Source organism: Acomys russatus, chromosome 16, assembly GCF_903995435.1.
Source record: "Acomys russatus chromosome 16, mAcoRus1.1, whole genome shotgun sequence".
Classification (NCBI taxonomy): Eukaryota; Metazoa; Chordata; class Mammalia; order Rodentia; family Muridae; genus Acomys; species Acomys russatus.
The window spans coordinates 21,132,708-21,150,942 of NC_067152.1; the positions used below are offsets into that span (position 1 = coordinate 21,132,708).

At 47.9% G+C, this 18,235-nt stretch overlaps 2 protein-coding genes across 2 annotated transcripts; one reads left to right on the top strand and one right to left on the bottom strand.

Annotated features, from left to right (window-relative positions):
* Window positions 1–1,436: 1,436 nt before the first annotated feature.
* On the bottom strand, window positions 1,437–11,323 carry Eme1 (essential meiotic structure-specific endonuclease 1). Its single transcript, XM_051158343.1, has 9 exons — window positions 11,082–11,323; window positions 7,392–8,198; window positions 7,176–7,306; window positions 4,470–4,556; window positions 4,257–4,375; window positions 3,955–4,075; window positions 3,610–3,725; window positions 1,893–2,082; window positions 1,437–1,681 (listed from the first exon to the last, which is right to left on the bottom strand). Exons 2-9 carry the CDS (start codon window positions 8,167–8,169, stop codon window positions 1,505–1,507), a joined length of 1,719 nt encoding a protein of 572 aa, XP_051014300.1. The 5' UTR covers window positions 8,170–8,198; window positions 11,082–11,323; the 3' UTR covers window positions 1,437–1,504.
* Mrpl27 (mitochondrial ribosomal protein L27) lies at window positions 11,149–17,976 on the top strand. The gene is made up of 4 exons (XM_051158344.1): window positions 11,149–11,225; window positions 14,418–14,543; window positions 14,918–14,985; window positions 17,523–17,976. Exons 1-4 carry the CDS (start codon window positions 11,186–11,188, stop codon window positions 17,727–17,729), a joined length of 441 nt encoding a protein of 146 aa, XP_051014301.1. The 5' UTR covers window positions 11,149–11,185; the 3' UTR covers window positions 17,730–17,976.
* The last annotated feature ends 259 nt before the right edge of the window (window positions 17,977–18,235 follow it).

An 18,235-nucleotide genomic window follows, 5' to 3' on the forward strand; every position in this document is an offset into this window, starting at 1 on the left:
CAGGACAGACTGGAGGGCAATGTGACACTGGGGATTAGGGGAGGAGGAATACTTGGGTAAATCCAGCCTAAGGTGGGGAGGGTAGAGTAATATGCATCCTTAAAGATCTCGGACATTCGAGCGCTTTAGCAGTGTACAGAATGTCTGGCTATGAACGTAACTTCTCTGCCATTGGTCCAGTGTGATGCTTTGGGGCAGGAACCTGTCCTTGACTTGTCTACAGAATTCTGGCTAGTCTAAGGCAGAACCCAGCTCTCACTCCAGTTTTCTTCCTTTTCTTGATGTCATTTGGCCTTCTTTGTAATACCCAAAAGGACAAACTCACACCAGACCTGTCTCAGCCAAACTGAGTCTGTTGTAATAGACAGTCTTGCCACACATCAATAGATCTCAGACCGTCGGGGGCCTGGGAAGCGCCTGTGGTCCTCTGCCTCAACCGAAATGGCTTCTACACAATGGCAGCAGGCTGGGTTTCCTGCCTCAGTTTAGAGCATAACGCCCCTATGGCCCGGAAGCCCAGAGGCAGGTTTCTGCAGAGCTGCATCTGGACAGCTCCGCTAGCACTGGGTGTGATGAAACCCCTCAAAGGCAGCCTGGAAATGAGATGTCAAAGAAGCAGCTTAGCGTTGATTCTGGACCTGTAACAGAAGGGAAGGAAGGAAAGGAACACTGGCAGCCAAAAGCAAACAGTCACATGATGGCGCTGCAGAGTGGTACCTAACTGAACATTAGCACAAACAGGGCAGCACTGCCTGCCTTTCTGCTGCTCCAGAAAACATGCTTGCCCCCTTTCTTTGTTCACAACAGCTGGATGAAGGGATTAGAAACAACTGTGCCTCGGTGCTTATTCGCTCAAAACTCCCAACTGCAAGCTCCTTCCCTAAGGGAGCAAGGACTTGTCATAGTTTAGACAGTGTAGCCCTAGTGGCCCATCTGGATAGCTGTGCCACTCAAAACTGTCCTGACACTGGAAGAAAGACCTTTGTTTCCCCCCCCCCCCCCCCCCAGTTCTGCCATGTAGGTCCACACCTTACTCAGAATCACTACACATTCCTATAGTCTTCCTCCAAGCTCCAGAGCCATTGGTACAAATGCTTTATTGAGACAAAATACATACTACATATGGTGACATCATGAAAACAGAAGTCAGCCTAGTCATAGTCCCCTGGCTGGTTGAGGCAGCTCAGTGGCTGAGCCTAGTCCGCAGGCAAGAGTTCACTCTGACTTCGAGATTTGATGCTTATTCTTTTGATTTCTACAATTATTAAATCCGTGTCTGAGTGGTCTGCCTTTCTCCTTTGTGTTGTGATGGTCAACTGGGGCAGTGTGGGATGACTGACTGGCATCTGGTGTGCTGAGAATGGAACAGTAAGGTGGCAGTAGATCCAAGCGTTTCAGCTTTCTCTGTTCCCAAAGATGGAGATTCACACCCTAGGAGGTACAGTTCCAGCATCTCTGCCAGGTGCCAAGGTTGGAAAAGCTTTCCTCTTGGAGCTGTGAGGTGTCAGTCAACACTGTCTAAGATGAGATCTGGTTGCATTGTGGTCATCTGAAGGTAGATCCGCCTGGATAGTTCTGGCCCAACACGACGGGAGGTGGATGTTACACCTTCCCCACGGCGTACCTGTATGTCAGCCAGCAAATTCTGGCGTTCTTGCTCGGACAAACAGCGTTGATAAGCCTGGAAGTCATAAATCATGCCTTAATACCATACCACCCGTTCGTGGCCATCCCTTGGTTCAGGAGCCAGGATAGGAGGGTATTAAGGTCAGGTTGAGGCAGGAGAACCTGTGCTTTCTCAGGCCAGCCACACTGCTGACCTACATTCCTGGCCCCTCACTAAAACTTCCCTCGAGGATGTTTGGAGAGCAGAGTCACCCCTAGCAGCATACCTGCACCAGGAGCCATGGCGAGGGATAGGCGCCCACGATAGCGCTGGCCATTTCCAAGCTGACTCTGTTGAGCTGCTGAATCTGCCGCCTCCAGATGAGTGCAAGTCCCCTACCAGCTCGGTCCACTTTCTGCCCTCCAGCCCAGTCTTTCTCCAGGTAGAAGGAAAAGCTGGTTTGATCCCGGAGCTTCCTGCAGGGATACCATTGAGGACCTGAGTTCCTCTCCTACTTACTCGTCCCCTACTGTGGACTGAAAGGTTCTCCAGTGACCTGGAGGTAGACTCATGTGTCACATTGGGCCAGTTTAAGTCTCTCTTTGTTCTCCAGCATAGTGTTGGGGACGAGTTCCCTTAAAAATTGCATTTAGTGGGGCTGAAGAGGTGATGACTCCGCAGTTAGGACCCCTGACTGCTCTTCAAGAGTACCAGATTTGATTCCTGGTGCTCACATGGCAGCTCACTACCATGTGACTGCAGTTCCAGAGGATCCAATGTCCTTTCCTGCCCTCCTTGGGCACCACACACCTAGTGTGCACAAACACATGCCGGCTAAACACCCATACACATAAAAAGAAAAAACTGCATCTGGGTCCTGGGGGAATAAATGAGTGGGTAAAGTGCTTGCTGCATCTGTAACCCCAACCTACAGGGAGATGGGATATGGAGACAGTCTCTGCAATCACAGGCTGCTATCCCTACGCAGTGGCAAAGGAGTTCTTGAATCCTTCCATAAGAACCTGTGCCTCAGGTCACTGCCTCGTGCATACACACATATACACACAAGATTAAAAATACAGCCCTTGCATCTTGCCCTTTTTATGAAAGAAGGCATGGGGTGTTTTGTTTTGCTTTGTTTCCTTCTGTTGAGATGGGATTGTGCTATCCAGGAGTAGGCAGGCACGGGGGACTGTTGGGTCGGGGCAATTTGGAGTCTATTTCAGGTTCTCACTTGCTCAGAGCAAATGAGTTGTTTAAACAACTCAATCCCAGGTCTCGGTTCTCACAATATAAAGTAAAGCACTGGGACAGGGTCTCTTAGTTTTCAGTTCTTTCTAAGATCACTCAAGATTTGGCCTGAATGAGCCCTGGTAATCCAGTATCAACCTATAGAGTACACTTCATCTAAGAATATTTTTATAAAGGGCTGGATTTGAGGTCTTTCCTCTTTTTATAGATGTATTTTTATTTTATGTTTATGGGTGTTTGCCTCCATGTATATATGTGCATCGCTTACTGCCTGGTATCCTTGCAGGCCAGAAGAGAGTTTCTATACCTTGGAACTGGAGTCACAGACAGTTGTGAGCTGCCATGTGGGTGCTGGGAACAGTCTGGGACCTGTGCAAGGGCAGCAAGTGTTCTTAACCACTGGGCCATCTCTCCAGCCCCCCAGATTTGAGGCTCTTGCCAAGAATCTCTAGCGTAAGATTAGCTTCTGCCTCATGACATATCCTGGGCTGGTGACAGAGGTTAGGAGAAAAGCACATTTTCTTTTTGGTTTTTCAAGACAGGGTTTCTCTGTGTAGCCTTGGCTGTCCTGGACTTGCTTTATAGACCAGGCTGGCCTTGAACTCACAGCGATTCACCTGCCTCTGCCTCCCGAGTGCTGGAATTAAAGGCGTGCGCCACCACCGCCCAGCGAAAAGCACATTTTCTTGGGCCGCAAGAACCAAGGGAAAAGCTAGACCTGGTGTGGAGGGGCCATTTGTCAGGTCACTCACTTGAAGGGCGCTTCAGCCACAGCCTTTGTAAACGCACAGGCAAAGTCAGCCAGCTCTTTCCAGCCTTGCACGATCCGAGCCTGGGCTTCTGTATACAGCTGCAGCTCCACCAATGCCTAGAAACCCAAAGGCAAAAGCAGACTTGAAGACTGGAGAGACTGGTTGGAAGTCGTCTTCTCAATGCTCACCGAAGCTACACTCAACCTCTTGGCTCCATTTATCCCTCTATCTTACTCAGTCCATGGTTGAAAGCAGTGCGAGTGTGCCTTTTATTCGGTCTCAGTTGGAAACCTGGCTGGATACCCAGTGAGCGCTCACTTGGCCCACGCAACAGGAGGTCCTTACCTCTTCCATGTCTACCCTGGACACCATGAGCCTTGTGCTAGACTCTTGGCTCTGCTGCTGCTTCTCTTTGGCCCGGTTATTTGCCATTCCCGATTTCCTTCTCCTCGATGGATTCTGAGCTCTGGAGTAGAGGAAATTAGAACAGCCAGCCCCACACTGAGCCCAGGCAGAAGTGTTACAGGGCAATCAGCATAGCCTTCGGCTTGTCAGGGACACCATCTTGGAGAATGCCTTGTGGCCAGGGTGAACAAGCTCCCCTTGAAAACCCATGAGCTGCCCCTTTAAGGGGGACATATCCATACCTGAAGCATTTCTCCTGGTCCACAATCACCAGTGACAGTGCTTTCCCTGTCCTTGCTGTGACATCGGTTACAAAGCCCTGAAGTGTCTCCTTCCCTTTCTCAGTGCTGACAAGACTTCCCTGCATGAAGTGGTAGAAAGGGCATTAACACTGGCTCCTCAGGGAGAGGCTGGCACTGGTCCATGCCTCAGTCCTACCACCTGGCCCCGCACACCTGCTTTAAGTTGTAGACCATGGTCATGAAGGCTTCTGCCAGGAGCAACACTAGGATCGTCGGCTCTTCCACCCACTCTTCTCCATCCTGCCAAAGACCCCAGAACACAGCACAGGGAAGGTCAGCGGGTGGTGGGGGTGGGTGAATGGCCCTATGTAATAGCCTTTCCTTCTTGAATGAAGTCATGGTGGCAAAAAAACCCCACCTGTGATCCTGTCCCTGCCCCCTCAACTGATGGTCCAGCGCCGGCCCACTGCATCTCAGAGACAGAATATGAACAGGATGGGTAAGATGCTTCAGTGGCTAAAAGTACTTGCCACACAAGCCTGCTGTCCAGAGTTTGATGCCTGGGTCTGATGTAAAGGTGGAAGGAGGAAAATGCACGAAGTTGTCCTCTGACGTCCACACATGCACCATGGTGTGAACACACACACACACATATATACAACAATGATACATTTTTTTTAAAGCTAGGAGGTGGTGGCACACACTTTTAATCCAAGCTCTCAGGAGGCAGAGCTAGGCAGATCTCTACATTCAAGGCCAGCCTGGATGACAGAGCATTCCAGGGCAACCAGGGCTACATTGAGACCCCTGGATGGATGGGTGGATGAATGGATGGATGGATAGCTTCCATAGATAGAAAAGACAATTAAGAAAAGCATGGTGGTGAACATCTTTGTTTTGTTTTGTTTTTCAAGACAGGGTTTCCCTGTGTAGCCTTGGCTGTCCTGAACTCCCTTTGTAGACCAGGCTGGCCTTTAACTCACAGCAATCCACCTGCCTCTGCCTCCTGAGTGCTGGAATTAAAGGCATGCCCCACCATCGCCCCGCTCGTGGTGAACACCTTGAATCTCAGCACTTGGGAGGCAGAGGCAGGTGGATCTGAGTTTGAGAACAGCCAGGGCTATATAGAGAGACTCTGTCTGAGATGAAAAGAAAGAGAAAAAGGAAGGAAGGAAGGAAAAGAAATCGCTGGTGCTAGAGATGCAGCTCAGCAGTGTTTGTCTAGCATACGTGAGGCCCTGGGATCCGATCCCAGCACCACAAGGGGAAAAAGATAAGAAAATCATCAGAGCAAGGGCTCGGTCAAGCGATGGTGGCTTCAGGGCCAACCACCCACAACAATGGAGTTCTGAAGAGTGACTTGGAGTGACATTTGTGCCATTTTCCATGGTCACTACAACCCTATGAAGACTCCTAACACAAGGGTGCAGGTGGAGGAGCTCCAGGGTCAAGTTCCAGCTGTGACCCTGAACTAAGCATATTTGACTTCTCTGATCCTCTTCTTGACTTGTGAAGTGTGGAGGGATCACTCTTCAGGGCGGCTGTGGCAGGAACGCAAGAGAACGTGCAGTGCCTTCAAAAATAAGCCACTCTAAGGATATAAGGGGTTCCGCTGTCTGTTTGAGACGGGCTCTCATTATAATCTGTCTCTTTATATAAGCCACGCTGTTTCCAAACTCACAGAGATGCACCTGCTTCTGCCTCCCACCTGCTGGGATTAAAAGCATGCCCAGCCATGAGTATAGCTTTGCTCATAACACAATTTAACTGTGTAGGTGACTGTCCTAAGTTATTGAGAAAGTTACAAGGTCCAAAAGAGAGGAAAACAAGTATCTCAATGTTTCGTTTCCAAACTCATGAAGGGTGGAGTGTCTGGACTCACAGACAGAAGGAACGGTGGGGACAGTTAGTATAGTAATGCGGGGAGCCCAGGCTGAAGGATGGATCTGTGCCGTGAGCCCACTAGATGCTAGTGCCAGATTACCTCATTTAGACCCTCCCAACAGGGGAGAGAGATGATGTTACCTATGTCCTCGCTCTACAGCAGACGACCGAAGCACAAAGGCGCCCAGTGACCTGCAGAGCCCAGCACTCAAGCCACGGAGCCAGGACTCAAACACGGCTGCTCCATCCCAGAGCCCAGTTAAAAGAACTAGGAGTTTCACACACATTCTCTTCCCCTAGCCGGGCATGGTGGCGCATGCCTGTAATCCCAGCACTTGGGAGGCAGAGGCTGGCAGATCACTGTGAGTTCGAGGCCAGCCTGGTCTACAAAGTGAGTCCAGGACAGCCAAGACTAACACAGAGAGACCGTGTCTTGAAAAACCAAGAAAAAAAAAAAAAAAAAAGACAAAAACAACTAGGAATTTTACACTAATTCTCTTCCCCTAGCTGGGCTCGGTGGCGCATGCCTGTAATCCCAGCACTTGGGAGGCAGAAGCAGGTGGATCTCTGTGAGTTCAAGGCCAGCCTGGTCTACAAAGCGAGTCCAGGACAGCCAAGGCTACACAGAGAAACTGTCTTGGGGGGAAAAAAATTTCTTCCCTGTCCCACTTTGCCTAGATATTGCTTGATTCCTCCAGGCTCTTGGGCTCCCAGCTAGGAACCTGAGTAGTACACTGGTGACCCTGGAGGGTAAGAAAATAAGCTCAGAGTGATTAATTCCCAGGACTGCCCATTCTAGTGTCACCAGGTGTCCACTATACCTGCACCCTTCTATGACAGATCACACTTCTCTGAAGTTGTCCCTCTTCTCTATTCTTCTGGATTCTGCTAACTGCTTCCTGTCCTCATCCCTCCACACTTGGGGACAGTAACAGCTATGCCACCGAATCTCAGCCAGGGGCAACGCAGCACTTTATCCTGCAATGCTAAGGGGTGGAGGGAGGGGAAGGAGAGCCTTTGGCCAGAAGCTCTTACCTCTACCAGCTCTGTCCTCCTCCTCCTCCAAGTGATACTTTGAGGTACGGCCTGGGCTTCAATCACACACCTGCACTCCATGGACTGCAATGCTCCCAGGAGCTGGCCCCCACCTTCCATCTGTAAAAGCACTGCAATAGATTGGAAAGGGCTGGTCACGGAGGAGTCCAGGACACAGACATCTAGGCTCAGGGGGAAGCTGGAAGCTGGAAGGACCTGGGTCCAGCACCACGACGATGTGTTTCATGCATTCCTCCGGCCTCTGGGCTTTCAGCTTGTTGACCATGGATGCTTCTTTGTTCCTTTCGTGCTGTTTTTGGGTGTTTTCCTTCCTGGCTGTTTGTCTGGGCTGCCGGCATCCCTGAGAGCCTCCTCTCTGGACTTTCTGACTCTGCTTGGTTCTCTTCTTGGGTAGAGGGACGTCGGGATTTGTTTTGGTTACCAACAACTCACCGCAGGTCGACCGGTAGGCTGGAAGCTGGGGGCACTGATGGTCTAAGGTAGAGCTCTCATCATTGGCTGGACTGTTGTCCTCTAAAGCATCGCAGAGAGGAGCGTCAGGGATCCTCGGCGACGGTTGCTTTTTCCACTCACAAGGTATGCCTGCATTATTTTGATGATCGAAAAGAGTTTTAAGCGGGGAGCTGGAGCGCTCAGGGCTCAGCTGCTTGTTCGTCAAAAACTTCCATGAGATCCTCTCAGCCAGGGGGGCAAGTAGGTCTTCATCCTCACTGTCACTGCTTAGCACTCTGACTGGCCCTGCTCCTGCGGGGGCGTCGTCAGCTGCATCTGGGCCAGACGGTGGATGTCTCAAGGCTGGTGATGGAGGGCAGGAGGCCTCAGAATCTGACGTGACAACCACTACGTTCTTCTCCTTCTGAGGCTGATTGCTGCCAGCTGAAGACGGCTCCTTCTTCAGAAAGGCAAAGGTGGGTAATTCCTCAGAATCGCTCTCCGTGGAAAGCAGAGAGAGGGATAAGTTTCTCAGAGCCATCCACACATTAGAGCTATCAAATTAGTTGCCTAAACAGAGAGATGAGACACACATGAGACCATTCAAGCTGGCCCACTAGAGGTGTTCATGAGGCCTTCTGAAGATAAACGCGTTAAGAGAATCAGAAAGATGGGACATGCTGCAACACAGTGAGTCTGGAACTCACAATGGCCACACTGGTACACTAACAGAATCCTTGCTTCAAAACCTTGCTAGGTCATGGTGGGTTATATTCAAAATACAGTTTCTATTAGAAAGCTTTAATAGAATACTTACAGAACTCAATATTAACCCCTTGCTGATCTCTACATTTGATATAGTTTTCTGTTTGTTTTGTTTTTTGAGACAGGGTTTCTCTGTATCCTTGGCTGTCCTTCACTCACTTTATAGACTAGGCTGGCCTCGAATTCACAGCGATCCACCTGCCTCTGCCTCCCAAGTGCTGGGGTTAAAGGCGTGCACCACCACACCCAGCATAGTTTTCTGTTTTGTCTTTTTGAGACAGTCTCATGTAACACAGGCTGGCCTTGAATTCATTTAGCTGAGAATGACCGTGAACTCCTGATCCCTCTGCCTCACACTTACACATGCTGGGAGTACAAGTGTGCTCAGTGATTCCAGATTTGACATTTAACAGTGCTGGGCGTGGTGGACCATGCCTGTAATCCCAGCATTTAGGGAGGAAGAGGCAGGCAGATCTCTGTGAGTTCGAGGCCAGCCTGGTCTACAAAGCAAGTCCAGAACAGCCAAGGCTACACAGAGAAACCTTGTCTCCAAAACAAAACAAAACAAAACAAAAACATAAAAACCCAAAGAAATTTAAAATAATTTTTATCATTTAGTGATCAATTTTTTTAATTTAAAAATATTTGTGTGGGGCTGGAGAGATGGCTCAGAGGTTAAGAGCACTGACTGCTCCTCCAGAGGTACTGAGTTCAATTCCCAGCAACCACATGGTGGCTCACAACCATCTATAATGGGATCTGATGCCCTCTTCTGGCCTGCAGGTGTACTGGCAGGCAGAGCACTGTATACATGATAAATAAATAAATCTAAAAAAAAAAAAAATTTAAAAAAAATTTTGTGTATGTGTGTGGGCATATACAAACCCAAGCTATATGTGGCAATCAAAGGATTACTTTTAGAGAGTTGGTTCTTTCCTTCCACAATGTAAGCCTGAAGATTGACCCCAGGTCATCAGGCCTGGCAGCAAACACCTTTATCCTTTGAATCGTCTCATTGGCCCCTAACATGAAGATCTTTCAAAAACAAAACAAAAAACGTGCTGGTGCTGGAGACAGCTCAGCAGTTAGGAGTTTATACTCCTCTTATGGAGGGCCAAGCCCAGTTGCCAATACCCACGTTGGGCAGCTCTCACAAGCACCTGTAATTCCAGCTCCTGGAGATCCAATGCCATCTTCCACATGCATATATAATAAAAATAAATAAATTAAAACACAGGCTAAATAAGATGGCTCAGCAAGCAATGATAATGTCACCTAGTGTGATGAGTTCAGTTCCCAGAACCTACATAGTGGAAGGAGAACTGGCCTCCAAAAGTTGGCTTCTTACCTCCACATGCGTGCCTGTGCACACGAGCACATTTGAGTGTGCATGTACATACACAGTGGGGAAAAAATCCTTGTAATTCACACAAATAGTATATACTATTTAAAAATACAGTTTAGAACTTGGAATAGTAGTTCAGTAGTAGAGTGCTTGCTTAGGATGTAGAGCCACGAATGAATTGAATCCCCAGCATTACAATTAATAGATAAAGAAATAGGCCACTCATATACAGATGAATGGGGCTTAGTATATTTGTGTTGTGTAAGCAGAACCATCACCTAATTACAGAATGTTCCATTGCCACAAAAAGAAATCTTTTATAAACTGGGCATGCTGGTGCACAGCTGCAATCCTACCTCTTGGGAGGCAGATACAGGATATTTTGAATTGAAGACCAGCCAACATGACATAGCGAGACTGTCTCAAAAGCAAGAGAAACTCTATAACCATAAAAACAAAACAAAACAAAACAAAACAAACAAAAAAAAAAACCACAGAGACCTTGTCTCAAAAAAACAAAACCAGAAGCCATTGTCCATTCTTTTCCTCTCCCAGCACCTAACAACCGAAATAAAATCTGTTCTCCATGGACCTCTGTATTCTGTATATTTCATATAAGCACACAGCATGTGTCTCTAGTGACTGGTCTTTCCCGTTCATGCTTTGAAGGTTCCTCTGTAGCAGTGCTATGCACCAGTACTGCCTCCCTTTTTAGAGCTGATTAATATTCCACTGTGTGGCCATGCCACATTTTGTTTAGGCATTTATTGCTTGATGGATAGTTAGCTCGCTTCCCTTTCTTGGCTATTATGAATAATCCTGCTACATTTACGAACAAATGTTTTGAATGGGTATGTTTTCACATATCTCTTCTATGTACATTGAAGCCTGCCTGGAATTGCTAGGCTACATGCAAGAGTCATTCTTTCTTTTTGTTTTTGTTTTTCGAGACAAGGTTTCTGTGTAGCCTAGGCTGTCCTAGACTTGCTTTGTAGACCGGGCCCTTCTGTCTTGGCCTGAGTGCTGGGATTAACGGCGTGTGCCACAGCACCGGGCAAGAGTCATTCTTTCCACAGGATAATCCTTGCAACCTTCCTGGATCTCAGTTTCTTTACCATAATACCAATAATTTAGGTCTGTCGGAATTAATGAAAGAGTGCATCTAGAACCAGTTTAGCCCAGAATCTAGCTGAGCCTCATCCTGGGTCTCTTTCTAGGCTTCGGGTGACTCCTGCAGAGAGACGAATGTCCGTACCGACCACGCTCCCCAACTCTGAGGCCCGCGATCCATTGCAGAAGCCCTCAGAGGTCCCAGCCACAACCCTCAGCAGATCCGCGCTCACCTACTGCTGCTCCCGCCACTCTTTGACTTGTACGCCGGACCCGGAAGTAGATATCCCGGTAGCGGAAGCCGATTTCCCAGCCAGGAAGCGAATGCGGAGCAAACATGGCGTCGGCCGTTCTTTCGCTGAGTACGCGGGCAGCAGGTAGCTCAGCACTGTGGCTGTTGCGGGGTGAACTAGCGGGGAGGCTGGGAGATGGAGACCAGATCCCAAAGTAAACCCTGGCTGCTGGGGCAAAAGTGTCGGACTCGCGACCTTTGTGGGGCGACTGTCCGCGGTCACGTGACACGTAGTGGGCGGCGCTGCAAGGAAGGTGGGAGTGTAGGCTGAGAGCATGCCTTGTCCCCTCTGGGTTTAAGTGGATCCCTTCGTATATGGGGAAGACTTAAGTTTTAAAAAGTTAGTGGAGCCATTCAGCAGATTTTCAGGACTTAGCGTTTTCCCCTTCCTCACTTTTGAGGTAGGTTCTTTCTGTGTATTTTGCCGTCTTAGTTCTGGAATACCAGGCTTATATGATCATGCCCCACGCTTAGGTCTGCTGAGACAGTTAGGAGTATGAGCATAAACATCATTTCTAACCCCTTGTAAGTTAAGCCAATAAACAGGTGAGTAACTTAGTTGTAATTGTGAGTAGTGCTGTGAAGAGGCTTAGTCTAGGGGGTCAAGGAAATCTCCCAAAGACATAACAATCAAGACCTAAAAAAAAAAAAAAAGACAGACCTAGGGGCAGGAGAGATGGCTCAGAGGTTAAGAGCACTAGCTGCTCTTCCAAAGGTCCTGAGTTCAATTCCCATCAACCACATGGTAGCTCACAACCAGCGGTACTGAGATCTTCTGGTGTGGAGGTATACATGCAGGCAAAACATTATAAACATAACAAATAAATAAATCTTTTTTAAAAAAGGAAAGAAAAGAAAAGAAAAATACAGACCTAACCCTGTGTAGAGAGAAGGCAAGAAAGTGACTTGATTCAGTTTTATATTTTTGAGGGGCAAATTAAGAGGAGGCGGGCTGGAGGCAAGTTAATAAACGGTAGTGAGAATAAACCCAGGTGGGACCAGGAATACTGGTGCCTGTAAGCCCTGCACTTGGAAGCCGACGCAGGAGGGTTGCCTCGAGTCCAAGGCCAGCCTGGGTCACAGTCTCAAAAACCATAACTAAAATAACCAGTACAGCAAACCAGCTGGAAAACTGGAATAGTAGCCCTATTAGTGGTGATGGCAGTGGACTTGGAAGGTAGTGGATGAATACGACATCTGCTCTGAAGAGGATTCCACAGGTCTTACTGGTCTGTAAGATGAAGGAAGAGGGGCTGGAGAGATGGCTCAGTGGTTAAGAGCACTGTCTGTACTTCCAGGGGTCCTGAGTTCAATTCCCAGCAACCACATGGTGGCTCATAACCATCTATAATGAGATCTAGTATCCTCTTCTGATGTACAGGTGTATATGGAGTCAGAACACTGTGTATGTGATAAGTAAATATTTATTTAAAAAAAAACAAAGGAAGAAAAGTTAACTTGCAAGCTCTCTTTGTTTCTCACAAGAGCAAAGAGTTATGAATGAAATAGTGTAGATGAGGCAAAACCTCGGTCGCTCGTAAGTCAGTGAATGAAGCCAGGTAGTGCATGCCTGTAATCTCAGTTGATTTGGAAGGTAGAGGCCTGAGGATTGGTAAATTCAAGGCCTGCCTGGGCTATCGAGGAGAGACGGGGAGGAGTAGAATGTTTAGAGTTAGAAGATTCCAAGCCGGGCATGGTGGCGCACGCCTTTAATCCCTCACTCAGCACTCAGGAGGCAGAGGCAGGCGGATCACTATGAGTTCAAGGCCAGCCTGGTCTACAAAGTGAGTCCAGGATAGCCAAAGCTACACAGAGAAACCCTGTCCCGAAAAATAAAAAGACAAAAAACAAAAACAAAGTTAGAAGATTCCGTTGTTGGAGTTTAACATGTCTCCGTAAGTTCTTTGTGGTTCTTTTGTTTGTGCTTTTGCGTGGTTTGTGTGTGTGTGTGTGTGTGTTTGAGACAGGGTCTCACTATGTATCCCTGCCTCTGCTTTTTGTTTTTGTTTTTTTTGAGACAGGGTTTCTCTGTGGAGCCTTGGCTGTCCCAGATTCATTTTGTAGACCAGGTTGGCCCTGAACTCACAGCAATCCACCTGCCTCTGCCTCCCGAGTTCTGGGATTAAAGGCGGGTGCCACCACGCCTGCCTCTGCCTCTGCCTCTTAAGTGCTGGGATCACAGATGTGCATGTGCCACCATGTCCAGCCTGCTCTGCGAGTTATCCCAGCCGGTGCTATGAGCTTATGCTCCAAACACCCATAAAGTGTCTCTAAATATGCTGACATGATCCTATAACTTTGTCTAGAGACCTAAAAACAGACCCTAACTGCCCATGATAGCCTGACTTTATATGTATGAATGCTGGCTTGTGTGTATGTATGTGCACCACTCCATTTACTTGGTAGCAACAGAGATCAGAAAAGGCCATTGGATCCCCTGGAACTGGAGTCACAGCTGCCTGTGAACCATTACACGAGTGCTAGAAATTGAACTGACTCCTCTGCAAGAACAGCCAGTGCTGTTAACCCCTGAGCCATCTCTCTAGCCCCGTTAGAATGCATTTTAGATAATGTTCTTCTTTAAATGTATTTTTATTTATTTCTTGAGAACTTTATTGATGTATACAGTGTAGTTTGGCCATCTCTACCCCCTTCAACTCCTCCCACATCATTTCCCCATTTAAAGTAACTGTTTTGGAGCACTTCAGGATGAGTAGAGAGGTCAGATTAATGCTGGTCTTGGTTGGACATCGGCTTATGGGCTCTGGGAAGAAAGGACTGTTCTGAAATGCCAGCTGCCTGTGGGAGCCACCCTCTGACGGGCTGCCCTGACTGGCGTTCAGTGGGTGAATGAATAGCTAAGAAAGCCGTAAGAGGCCTCCTTGCATGCCCATGGCCTGTCCCTTCCCGTGGGCATGAGACTGTGAATCTTGAAGCAGGCAGCTCTCTGGTGTCCACTTTATCTGTTTCCATGCTGTCTGTTTCTGCTCAGCTGGACTGAATGCGTCAGGAGCCAAAACACATGATGTTTACTTTATTTCCCTATTTATGCCCACTACCTGCTCTTCCTGACACACACACACACACACACACACACACACACACACTAAACACTAAATACCACACACTTAGCATTTCTGTTCCCTTCATGCATCTTTCATTTTTCTCATTTCCCTAAGCTACTTTTCAGCTTAGCAAATGGTCCACAGAGGCAAAGAAAGTGCATCCTAGTTGGGAGCCTCTCTGAACAGTGCTTTTGCTTTCTCTGCACTGACAGCCCTCCTGAGTCCCACGGCACCCGCAGCTCTCGCTGTCAGATACGCATCCAAGAAGACAGGCGGCAGCTCTAAGAACCTTGGTGGCAAATCACGAGGCAAACACTATGGCATCAAGAAAATGGAAGGTGAGGGTGTGCCTTCATTTCTATTCCAGCTGCATCTTAAGGTGCTGCCCTGCCCTTTCTTAGGGGAGCTGTCACTCAAGTGCCTCGCCCTGTACTCTCCACAGTTCACGATAGCACTTGGTTCCACATCAAGGGGGTATGTGAGATCTAGGGAGGTGTAGGGGGCCCCAGTGAATTCTAGTTTTAGCTGTGTAACCAAAGAGGCTGCTGGGTAGGAGTCAGACCCTATTTATCTAGGACCATCTTGGAGGTGTTTTCCAGGAGCAGGCTTGGGTGATGGTGGTGACCCTTGGCCTGTCACGATTTCTCAGCATCTTGCTGTGCTTCTGTGAACACTGGGGCAGAGTCAGCTCACCTGTGGGCTTCTCTTTTAGGTCACTACGTTCATGCTGGCAACATCCTTGGGACTCAGCGTCAGTTTAGATGGCACCCAGGCGCCCATGTGAGTTGCTCTTGTTCTCTGCCGTTTTCTTTCCTGGGGCAGCCTTTTCATGCCCATGTCTTGTGTCCTTAGCCCATCCCTGTGAGGTGGGTGTCATCTCTACTCTATGGCTGAAATGCCAGAGGCTCGAAGAGGAGTGGAACCCTAGTTAAAGTGAAATTTGTAGGGTTAGATCATAGCACGCCCTGGGTCTCATTTTTCTCTTCTATAGAAAATGAACGTGGGTTCTATAAAATGGCATATGAGGCATCTGCAGCTGCCTGAGGACCTAGAAATAATATGCTTAAAATACACTTATCTTCTGAAAGTGGTGTACTTCTTACTGATACAGGTTTTGCAGTATTTTTTATCAGTTTATAATTTTAATAGACATCTTCCCTTTCTATGACTCAAAAGGAAGAAATACTTTTATTCTACTAGAATCAGATTCAATAAATACTTTTCTAGGTGGGCGTGGTGGCACATGCCTTTAATCCCAGCACTTGGGAGGCAGAGGCAGGCAGATCGCTGTGAGTTCGAGGCTGGCCTGATCTACAAAGCGAGTCTAGGACAGTCAGGGATCCAGAGAAACCCTCTCTCGAAAAACCAAAAAACAAACAAACAAAAATTTTTCCTTCAGTTAAAAACAACATCAAGGGCTGGAGAGATGGCTCAGAGGTTAAGAGCACTGGCTTGGCTTCTCTTCCAGAGGTCCTGAGTTCAATTGCCAGCAACCACATGGTGGCTTACAACCATCTATAGAGAGATCTGGTGCCCTCTTCTGGCAGGCAGGCATACATGCAGGCAGAACATTGTACACATAATAAATAAATCTTTTAAAACAAACAAATACCATCAGATGGGCATGGTGGCACATGCCTTTAACCCTAGCACTCAGTAGGCAAGGGCAGGTGGATCGCTGTGAGTTCAAGGCCAGCTTGGTCTACAGAGCAAGTTCCAGGAGAGTCAGGGCTATACAGAGAAACCCTGTCTAGACCGACCCCACCCCCCACCCCAAAATCAAAAGGGTTAGGAGAAGGCTCAGCAGTAAGCACCTGGGTTCAATTCCTAGCACCCACATGATAGTTCACAAATACATTATTCCAGTTCTATGGGATCTGACATCCTCTTCTGTTCTTGGTGGTAGCAGGCATGAAAGTGGTACACAGACATGCATCCAGGCAAAACCCCTATATACATACAATAAAAATTGTAAACGTCAAAGGCAAGCATGATAGTCACTCAGAAGTCAGAGGCAGGCAGATCTTTGAGTTCAAGGCCAGCTCAGTCAACATACTGAGATGGAGTCCAGCCAGGACTATGTAGTGAGACACTGTCTCCCACCCAACTCTCACCCTACCTCCTACCAAAAAAAGACATTGAATTCCTTACTAAAATAATAATAATAGAAGCACTGGCTGCTCTTCCAAAGGTCCTGAGTTCAGTTCCTAGCAACCACATGGTGGCTCACAACCATTCATAATGAGATCTGGTGCCCTCTTCTTGCCTGTGGGTGTACATGCAGGTAGAACATTGTATACATAATACATAAATGAGAGAGAGAGAGAGAGAGAGATCTGTATCCTGTGTCTGTGGATGTCCCAAGAGGCCAGAAATGAGTGTTGGATTGTCGGGAGCTGGAGTTTTAGTAATTGTGAGCTGCCATGTTGGTGCTGGACCCAACTTGGAGTCTCTCGAAGAACAGAAAGTGCTTCTAGCCACTGACTCATCTCTCCAGCCCCTTGAGTTTTGCTGTATATCTATTTTGAAGTTGTTTTAAAAAAGCATAGGCAAATTTAAAATTTATATTAAATATACTACTTATTAAAACATTTTGTATTATCATCTAAAAAATGGGTGTGGTGGCACATGCCTTTAATCCCAGCACTTGGAAGGCAGAGGCAAGTGGATCTCTGTGAGTTTGTAGACCAGCCTGGTCTACAAAGTGAGTCTAGGACAGCCAAGGGTACACAGAGAAACCCTGTCTAAAACAGAAAGAAAGAAAGAAAAGGAAGAAAAGAAGAAGAAAAATGGGGCTGGAAATACGTCTATCTAGTGCACCAGGTAAGAAATGAGTTATCTGTGTAAAGGTGTGAAACAGTTCTTTACCTCAGGACTTAGCTGTGACTGCTCACTGTATAAGCACTTTGTGTCAGTGTTATTTTACTAGCATATGCAGTACCCATACAGTCTTGATCCTTAGGTTCCATGGAGCCTAAACTTTAAAGTGTAAACAAAGCATGCTCTCAGGAGCAATGATTTGTGGCCCCTTTGTGATCCCGGCCTGAGGACCTGTCGACTGTAGCTTCTGATGAGCTGTGTTGACATTACTGCTGTTGCCAGTATCTAGGATTCTTTTCTTTTCCCTGCTCTCATGGAGTTGGTGAAGGAGCAGAGGTAAAGAAGTGCCAAGCAATGGAAAAGAGAAACCTGGGAGAGACCTCTCAGAGTCCACCCTTCTGCTCCAGGCTTCACTCTGACGAAGAAACTTGGCCTGTGGCCTGAGGCCTCGGGGAAGACCTCCTGACTTCTTAAAGCTGACCTGGTCTGTGTTGCAGGTGGGGCTTGGGAAGAACAAATGTCTCTACGCCCTGGAAGAAGGGATAGTCCGCTACACCAAAGAGGTCTACGTGCCCAGTCCCAAAAACTCAGAGGCTGTGGAACTGGTCACCAGTCTTCCCAAGGGGGCTGTGCTCTACAAGACTTTTGTCCACGTGGTTCCTGCCAAGCCTGAGGGCACCTTCAAACTGGTGGCCATGCTTTGAAGGCCTGCTGAGACCACTGGATGGAGACTGGAGCCCAGGTCACAGGAGCAAGTGAGAACAGAGGTCAAGGGTCAGGGTGAGGACAAGGTCTCCACGGAAGAGGCCTGTTGGATGGTGACTCTGCAGGAGTCTTTGTGCTGTGACTACTGGAAACTCTTTGTGGCACGAGCATCAATAAAGCTGGCTGGCCAGGACAGCCAAGGCTACACAGAGAAACCCTGTCTTGAAAAACCAAAAATAAATAAATAAAGCTAGCTGGAGCCCTGCATCTGCCATTTGGAGACAAACTCTGAATGGGGCTGCTTCTGCTCTGGTTCCAGCCATGCTTGTGCATGTACACTGCAGGAAAGGAAAGAAGAGACTGACCTGAGCGAGGAGCTGAGGAAGGGCCCGGTTTTTAGATTTCATTAGCACTATCCCTTAGAGGGAGTAAAGATGGCGCATGCTCTAGAGCAGTGGTTCTCAACCCTTCGGGGGTTGAATGACTTTCCCAGGGGTCACCCAAG